Source organism: Bremia lactucae, linkage group LG6 (genome assembly GCF_004359215.1).
Source record: "Bremia lactucae strain SF5 linkage group LG6, whole genome shotgun sequence".
In the NCBI taxonomy this organism is placed as follows: Eukaryota; Oomycota; class Peronosporomycetes; order Peronosporales; family Peronosporaceae; genus Bremia; species Bremia lactucae.
The window spans coordinates 5,409,479-5,418,097 of NC_090615.1; the positions used below are offsets into that span (position 1 = coordinate 5,409,479).

The following is an 8,619-nucleotide window of genomic DNA, read 5'->3' on the forward strand; positions in this document are numbered from 1 at the left end:
GATCTTGTTCGTACCATCGATGCTTTTCGGGTTGCCGAATCAAAATTTGAAGGACTGCAAAAGCGATGAAATAAGAGTACGTGACATGAGGCCACGTCAGTTGCTAAAAAGTGGCACATTGCTTAACGTCGTAACTCGAGAAGTGGCTTTTCCGTTCTGTCCGTGAGCACTTCCTGGATTTTAATTCTAACATACCGAAAAGGTGTGTAAAACAAATGAAAACGGTCATAACTGTGCTCTGGCTCCAATTCACTTATTTGCTGAAAACGCTAAAGAATTTTTTCGTCTTTTAAATGCAATAAAAAATATGCCTTAAATTCAGGTAGTGTGTCTTGCTCTTGATATGATAGCGATCGGAATTCATTTATACAGCTGAATGAAGATAAAACGACGTATTTATATGTAGCCCATATCGATTCTATTTTTTTTTATTTCGTGAACAAATATAATCCACCAAGAGAGGTAAATGGTGTGTACACTTCCTACCAGCTTTCTTCACCCGTCCAAGCGTTTACACTTGATGTACAGGATTCTCACCAAGCGCATCATCTTCAAGTGGATAGGACCGCATCGTAATGAAAAGCTGCTTCATTTTTCTCTGAAATCGCCGAGCATACGGTTTCGGAGGAATAGCTGAAACACCTTCACTCGCTTTTTGCAATACACGCACCTTGTAAGCACGTTCAATCTGTTTCTCAACGGTCCACTCTTGCAAAATATCGACAAGTCCAAAATAGTACTTGCTAGGACCGGAAACTTGATGCGCATGATAGGCATGATTCTTCGGATACTCGCTTGAAGAGGGTCCGCGTGAATTATCAATGAAACTCTTTTCGTTAAAATAGTCGGAAGAATCCGATGGTCTCGTCCCTTCCGACGTGGCATCGTCGTCAATTGTCGAGCGACGATTTCCATTTGAATTTGGGAAAAATCCATTGCTTTTTTGCGGTTCTTGCGTTTCAGCACAACATGCCATGAGTTTCATTGATTTCCAACGAGAGAGTTCACGTCTGCACTCGGACGTGATTGTAAATTGCGAATAGTGCGTGCCAATGAGAAGACTATAGTCCATGATACCTGCACTAGCGAGGTAATCACTATCACGGGTCAGCTGCTTCATGAGTTTAGTTGCTGTCTCTGGATTTAACTTGAGTCGCTTCTTTAAATCATTATCACGCAGAGTAATGTCAGGATAATGCTCTTCTTCCGGCAAGAAACATGGTGTATGCTGCGTGCCACCAAATACAAAAAACTTGTTGCATTTCGAACAGCGATATTTCTCTCCCAACACACAAGCTGGGGCATTGCGATCGACCCACGAACCCTTGATATCATATCTTCGATGAATCACCTCGGTCGTACTCAAGACATTTCCCATCACGATAAAGTAAAAGATTTGGCCATACATTTTCATAGCATGAAAGCCAAAAAAACGTGGCAAAAGGGTTTCCGGATTCCATTTCAAATAGCGCAAATAGGATGGCAGTAGTCGCAGTAGCACATTCTTCTCTTTCGACGTTGTGCTCTTGACCAAATACTTGCGATCGCACGTATTAAACACAAACGCACCGCTTCGACCTTCACTAATGCGTTCATTAATCGTAGATCGAAATGCAAAAATGTACTCGGCATCATTGACTCCATACAATTGGCGAATCGACGCAAAGACGCGCGGCTGGAAGTCGTAAAATTGCATCTCAGTTAACGCCATAGGAAGAAAACTAAACCGCAAATTACTTGGGTTGTCACGCGGTTCCTCTACTACGCGAATTGACGAGTTGCGCATCGCGCGGAGAATGGGCATGGACCGTGGAGGAATCGTCTGCGAGCAGACGGAATCGTTAATCGACCAGGACGACATTAATTGCCGAATACGGCGTTGAGGCGAACGCTGCCAGTCCATTTGAAACGTGTGATTATTTCCATTCTCTCGACGCATTCGATGATGGTGTTGAATCGACTCAATAATCCCATTTGTTGCCATGTGAATCATTTGTTTCCGTAAAGCGACATTCAGCTGTGGATTCATCATTTTGTCTTCGTGTTTATGGTGATCTTCGCGCAAACCATCGCTCGTGTCAGTGCCTCCAGAACTGTCTCCACTCGGCGACAACGACTTTCGTGTGAGTAATTCATTCTTTTCCAAGAGCTCTAGCGACGAGCTTGTAGCCTCTTTCGAGTAAAACGAAGGAAAATACGGTGAATTGACTACAATCCATACGATAATGTTCACAGAACCACGAGACGCATGCATGAACGCACTGAGATCAATTAACTCTGTAAATAGCAATTTACCCAGCTCACGCTTGACTGTGACTGTATTCGTCATTGCAAAGAGGCAGATCATTAAAAACGACCATGAAATAAACACCGCGCACGTTAGCATTCCATTCGAAAGCACTCGTCGTCGCACTTCAAACGTCTCTTCTAATCCACGACGGAGTCGGCTTCGAACATAAATCATGCATGCAATCCCAAAGAGTAAGTACACGACGACACACGTATGATAGAGAATCCACTGGTGCCAAAAGAAGCCTGGCTGGTCCGTATTATGGTGAAACCAAATAAAGCGCTGTTCACTGGCATCAGCAATCTTTTCACACTCGACCGTAGCGTCGTTTGTCTTTATACAATTGGATACCGCATCCCCAAGAGACCATAAGACGAGGCCACAGACGATGCCACTAAGCACCGAGTAAAACCAATAGACTCGAAAATTATGCGCATATGACGTAAATGGATTTGTAATGGATTGGACCATATCAATGGGAATTGCAAAGAACCAAAACTCTCCAGCGACAAGCAACGCCTGCGTAATGGCAGCGATGCGGAATGGGAGAGCTACCGAATCGGAGAACTCGGTTAAACAGTACTCAGCGATGTAGATTAAAGCTAGCAGCAAGTCTACAAGGCTTTTACTGAAAATCAGTGGATTTGGATGCGCGCGCACGGCCGGACTTGCCAAAAAAGCGACGATAATCACCAGAGTAAAAGCTGCAGAGACAATAGCGCCTAAAAACAAGTACTCATCGGCACTATAGCTGCCTAATAATGCAATCATCGAGCACGCGATCCCAACGAGCACCAAAAGACCCGCAATCGCTGCTACGAGGCCAGAACACGGGCCTGCTATAAGAGCTTGGGAACAACCACAGACATACAAGAGCCATCTTGTACAAAAACGACTCTTGCGTGGTTTGTAGCGCGACCTCGCGAGCTGTTCAACGGCAGCGTCACTGCAAATGGAAAGAGAGAATATATTAGGATGTTGTTGTTAAATGATGTAGAAGTAGGCACGGACGCACAGGTCTCGACCGTGTAGTAACCCATCGCTCTCGGTGGCAGGCGGCAGGCGCCCCATGCGAGATTAAACGAAGACAGAAGTGGGTACGTCGCACTGTCTCTGGTGAAGGAGATTTCGTACCCAAGTTTGGTACATTTCTGTAACGGATGTGCGCTAATTCGGTACTAATTGCCTTTCTGTTGACTATTTAATGGTAGCACCGATATTGCAGCAAGTAACAATAGCCGCTGTCCATTTATTGGCAGGTGTTAAGCATGTCCGCGAATGGCATTACTTTCCATCTTGATAAACATGCAAAAAGACGGCTGACAAGCGTTTGTTAACAAATAAACTCAGAACTACAGTCCTCCCTCTGATACCTCGTAGTCTCTTTACTATTAGTTATCAAAAGTTATTAGCTATCGAGTTACTGCAAGAAATAAGCTAGCGACTATAGAACAACGACGGTGGACGTCAAATCCTATACGTTACCAGGGGCTCTAAGGTTTCGGGGGATAAGTTATCAGATGGAAGACTGTATGGACATACGACTGCTGAAACATTAACAATCGAGGCACGATTCAGCGATGTTTGTCAATCATCGTTTGTCACGGCTCGCGTACGCGCACAGCTTAAAGAGGGATCACTTATCCAATATTCTGCATTTACGTTTAATATAGTTTGGGTTTAGTTTGACGAAGTGCGTGCACGAATGCTATACAATAAGGCGCTACTTGTTTACTTCCCGACACACAAGTCAATTTATTCTTCAGGCATCGATTATTTTCTCTAACTTATCGATTCGTAACCAGCGACAAAAGCGAAGTCCGGCACGCGAAGTCGCACTTTTAAATTTTCAGGTTAAGAAGATGGCGACAGCTTCTCGAATTTCATATTTAATGGACTTCTACGCAATTATCCCCACTTTTAATGAATGACGTCCTCTTTTTTCATCAAAGACATCGATTAATGTAACCTGGAATTGCAAACGCAACATTTAGACATTGTCTATTGCATGACAATTACTAGATGATGTGCTTGACAAAACTGCGATGAAATTCGTTCATAACATTATGTCGTTTCGTGCCGACGTATTTACAACGTGTACTGCCCGAGATTATTGCCATGGAGTTGCAGCTGGCGGACATTGATGCGACCGTGGAACAGCGTCTTGAGCGGTATTAAGAAAGTTGAGTGCTCGTCAAGACAATTTTGAATGTGACTGGCGATGGCTTGAAGGAGCTTTTTGATTTCAGACACGTAATGCTGACAGTTGTTTTCAGGGACAGCTGGAGCTACAGCGGTGATTGCTCTGCTTCTGGGACAAACAGCGAAACAACCCCTTACGTCGCAAATGTTGGCCACAGTTCAGTTCGCCACGAGATACATTAATGGAAATGTTCGAAAGTCAATTTAGGACAAGACCAAAGCTATTTTGCTGGCTTGTGGTTATCCGCGCGAGACTGTGTCTACCACTGCAGAGAATCAAATCGAAACAAGATTAACTGTGAATCTCCTGCCGTAAACGGAATCTTCCTAAAGAAGACAGGTCGACGCGTGCATTCAGAGTGTAGGCGACAAAACAAGCGAACGCCTGAATGGATAGTTGACGTAAAACGGGTCATGCAAGCGTAGGATGGCTCATTCTTCTCTAAAATGTAGCCTTTTTTACATATGACTACCACAACATTGATCCAGAGTGTGATGAAATCCAATCTAGAACTTATTTTTACTGAGACACTTATTTATTCAATAATTATCTCAGTAGAAATAAGTTCTATTGAAAAAATACGAACTTTTCTTTCTTGAGGATGGGTCGCCAGCATATTAGTGTCGCCGTTGTGGCGCTGTCTGCTGTGACGGGCACGACGGCGGCTGCCGTCTCCATGATGGCATACTTTCGATTTCAGCATCCACAAGAATTTGCAGATGCTACTATCCGAATGTCGCACCCAGAGCTATCCGATGATATTAATCGCAAGTGGGGGCTTTTCGGCACAGGCATCTTTGACTCAGTGCCACAGCGCGTAAAAGATTTTTTCAGCGTGCCTGACATGGCCGAGCGATTCGAGCTGCAAAAGAAAAAGCGAGACGAGCAGATACGACTAACAATCGAGGATTTGCGCCCCAAGGGCAAGTAGGGAATTCAAATTATTGGTCATGAACATCGTGGTATCTAGGAATTATGATTTTTGTTTTCATCACATAATACTAGACAAATATAGTAAATAAAATAACGGCAGCAAAGTCGCGTGTATTCAACAAATTCTGTAACTGTTGTCGCAACAGACTTGTGCTACACTTACGAGCGGTAACGACGCAACGACAGTGTGTTGCGACGTTTCCAGTTCTGACGGAACGAGGAACCAATAATCTTGTTAGCTCGGTGGCCACGTTTGCGCAGGCCACGGCCTTGGCGACCGGCCGACGTGAGACCACGTTGCTGGCGGCCCTTGTGCACGGCATCGACGATCCAATTAATACGAGGATCACGACGAATGACCTTGTGCGAGTGATCCACCATAATGATTTCAAAATACTTGTGCGTAGCGTCTTGATTCACCCAGTATGAGTTTAGTACACGGAGGTTAGAAAACTTGTTGCCAGCACGCTCCTCGGCCACCGAACGTAGGTTGCGTTCGAACTTAAGCTGATTGATACCGTGGTGCTTCGGCTTACCGTACACTATACCCTTCGAGTTTGGACGCTTGCGTCCACCGCGACGCACGGCGACGCGCACAATCACAAAGCCCTGCTTGGCCTTGTATCCGAGACGGCGTGCCTTGTCAACACGGGTAGGGCCCGTCACACGGTGAATGACTGGTAGCTGACGGTACTCCCAAGCACGCACACGCAGCAAAAATCGCAAAACATCCGACTGTTTGCGCTTCCACAGCTCCTCGAGGTACTTATACGCTCCCATTCTTCGTCGACTTTGCGAATACAAGTTTTGCGTGCCACGATGATCCGAGCAGGCTTAGCCAGTCAATCATCCTTAACCCACCGTAAGTACGATGGACACAATACCAGAGATCGAATTTACGAAAATGGTGTCTACCACATCCGTTTAAAGCTTGAAGTATGTCGCTGATTAATCTAATGCTGGCATCAAGCTCGTCAGCGCGTACGGTACCGCGATGTTTCGCTCGCTTTTTAGCGACACAAGCTAAAGCAACACAATTCAAGGTAGAGGCACTGCATGGAAAGGATACGGGTATTGTGGTTTTTAATATGGACCGCCCTAATGCGCGAAATGCGCTTGGGAGCCAATTTATGGCCGAGTTCCGTCAAGCATTAGATCAGGTCCGATTTGACCCTACAGTGCGTGTAATTGTCGTACGAAGTATTGTCGACAATGTTTTCTGTGCGGGGGCGGATTTAAAAGAGCGAATTGGCATGACACCGTCTGAGGTTTGCCATTTTGTATTCGGTTTAGAATTCGGAAAGGCTCGTCGGTAACCCAGTATTTCTACAGGCAGCGGCAAGCTCGCGAAGCTATCGCATGGGATTTTTGGACCTTGAACAGCTTCCAATGCCAACAATTGCTGCGATTGAAGGGGCTGCACTTGGCGGTGGCTTAGAAATGGCCCTAGCTTGTGATCTCCGTATTGCTGGCGCCAAGGCTATTCTCGGATTTCCCGAGACTTCGTTAGCCATTCTTCCTGGAGCTGGAGGCACACAACGTGCATCACGTCTAATTGGTGAGACAATTGCTTGGATTTGATTCATTCTTGACCGCTCACGTTGCTCGAGGCCTTCAAAACAGGGATCTCGAAGGCCAAAGAACTAATTTTTACAAGCCGACGCCTTAATTCAGAGAGCGCCGAGAAAATTGGACTTGTTGACTATGCTGTGTCTGAAGGCAAGGCCTTTGACAAGGCTTTAGAAATTGCGCGCGAGATTTTGCCCAATGGACCTGTTGGTGTTCGCATGGCCAAGGAGGCTATTATGAAGGGCGCGGAAGTGGATATTTCCTCTGGCATGGCCATTGAGAATGCCTGCTACGCTCAGGTGATTCCGACGAAAGACCGCATTGAGGGTCTGGTTGCTTTTAAGGAAAAACGTAAGCCGCAGTACACTGGCAATTGACCAACCCATCCATAAAATATCTCGTGTGATCGGTATGACAAATTGCAGTAAATTGAATACGGCTAAATGTGAAAATTATTTTGAATTCGATGTAAAATTTTGAAATACTGCGTGGAAGTAATTGGTGAAGTGCCGAGCTGCGTTTTTAACTTCATCTACTATGCAGACAGAAAGCAAAGCCAAGTCGGTCCAGCACTGCAAAATTGAATGCGCGCTGCATAATGTTACATCGTATATTCACGATGCTTTCGACAAGCTTTATACTCGAAGATGCTACTGTTGAAAAAGCGCGACTGGTTGAAGGAGCGCAGCTGGTAAGGTGAAAAGGCGCGACTGGTGATGTGAAAGGGTGCGACTGGTGATGTGAGAGGGCGCGACTGGTGATGTTTAAGAGGCGCGACGTTACTAACGGACGGAGCATCTCATGGGGTTACACGAGTGATCTTTGGTAACTGGTGAACAAGAAAACAGAAGATCATAGCTCGAAATACATTTAGTTTATCAGCTTCCTACGACTGGCTTAGTGCCATGAATCACAGGATGTGAGTCTAAACCTGCCTGAAGCCCCTCTTGTAGCTTTGCTAGGTGCTCTCGGCCCGAATGAGGTCGATGAGACGACACGTGACAGCGCGGACATCTCTTGACCGAGAGAACGAGGGACCTCTGAGCATGGTGCGGATCGTCTGGACAGACTTGAGGGACTCGTCGGAAGCTGATGCGCGACTTGGCGTGGGAACGCGCGGAGCGGGCCCAGCTGCCTTCTGCGGACCCGGGTATCCATATGGGAAGTGGCTCAAGTGTGTTTAGCCACTTCTTGACTGCTGAACGGAACAGGAACAGGGCCGATTCGCTTGGTGAAGCGATGGGCATCAATCCCAATTTAATTTGCCGCAGCCTCAAGCGCAGCAACAACAGCAATTCTTCCCTACGGTTCAGCCTACGGCGCGGGCTTACGCGCAACCAAGGCAGCACTTCCATCCGCCACAAGACTTTGGAGCTAAGATGCCAACCGTCAAGGATATGAAGCTGTCTATCGAGCGCTTCACTGGAAAAAAAGAATACAAAAGACTTGGAGCAGGATATAAGGACTGGCGCTTGCAGTTCCTGGGCGAGCTTCGCGCGGCCCAACGCCTTAGTGGAGGTGAATGGCCTGAGGAGTACAAGATGGTATCGTTACATGAAATTAACAATAAAAGATTGTTAATTAATATTATCCAAAAGGTAGATAATATTTGGAGGAAATTACT

At 46.0% G+C, this 8,619-nt stretch overlaps 3 protein-coding genes across 3 annotated transcripts; 1 reads left to right on the plus strand and 2 right to left on the minus strand.

The window, feature by feature from the left end:
* Positions 1-511: 511 nt before the first annotated feature.
* Positions 512-3,361, minus strand: CCR75_000343 (uncharacterized protein; the record flags this gene model as incomplete). Its single annotated transcript, XM_067958451.1, has 2 exons — positions 512-3,236; positions 3,306-3,361. The coding sequence occupies 2 exons, from the start codon at positions 3,359-3,361 to the stop codon at positions 512-514; spliced, it is 2,781 nt and encodes a 926-aa protein (XP_067818336.1).
* A 2,224-nt stretch (positions 3,362-5,585) lies between these two features.
* Positions 5,586-6,206, minus strand: CCR75_000344 (uncharacterized protein; the record flags this gene model as incomplete). Its single annotated transcript, XM_067958452.1, has 1 exon — positions 5,586-6,206. One exon carries the CDS (start codon positions 6,204-6,206, stop codon positions 5,586-5,588), a length of 621 nt encoding a protein of 206 aa, XP_067818337.1.
* A 163-nt stretch (positions 6,207-6,369) lies between these two features.
* On the plus strand, positions 6,370-7,481 carry CCR75_000345 (uncharacterized protein). Its single transcript, XM_067958453.1, has 3 exons — positions 6,370-6,694; positions 6,720-6,966; positions 7,050-7,481. The coding sequence occupies exons 1-3, from the start codon at positions 6,383-6,385 to the stop codon at positions 7,370-7,372; spliced, it is 882 nt and encodes a 293-aa protein (XP_067818338.1). The 5' UTR covers positions 6,370-6,382; the 3' UTR covers positions 7,373-7,481.
* Positions 7,482-8,619: the final 1,138 nt, after the last annotated feature.

What these genes read in the sequence shown, in the direction of transcription:
- CCR75_000345 (XM_067958453.1), top strand. Translation starts at nt 6,383, where the DNA reads ATGCTGGCATCAAGCTCGTCAGCGCGTACGGTACCGCGATGTTTCGCT. An exon ending in TTGGCATGACACCGTCTGAG is followed by an intron (nt 6,695 to 6,719) that starts GTTTGCCATTTT and finishes TATTCGGTTTAG; the next exon opens with AATTCGGAAAGGCTCGTCGG. An exon ending in TGGAGCTGGAGGCACACAAC is followed by an intron (nt 6,967 to 7,049) that starts GTGCATCACGTC and finishes CCTTCAAAACAG; the next exon opens with GGATCTCGAAGGCCAAAGAA.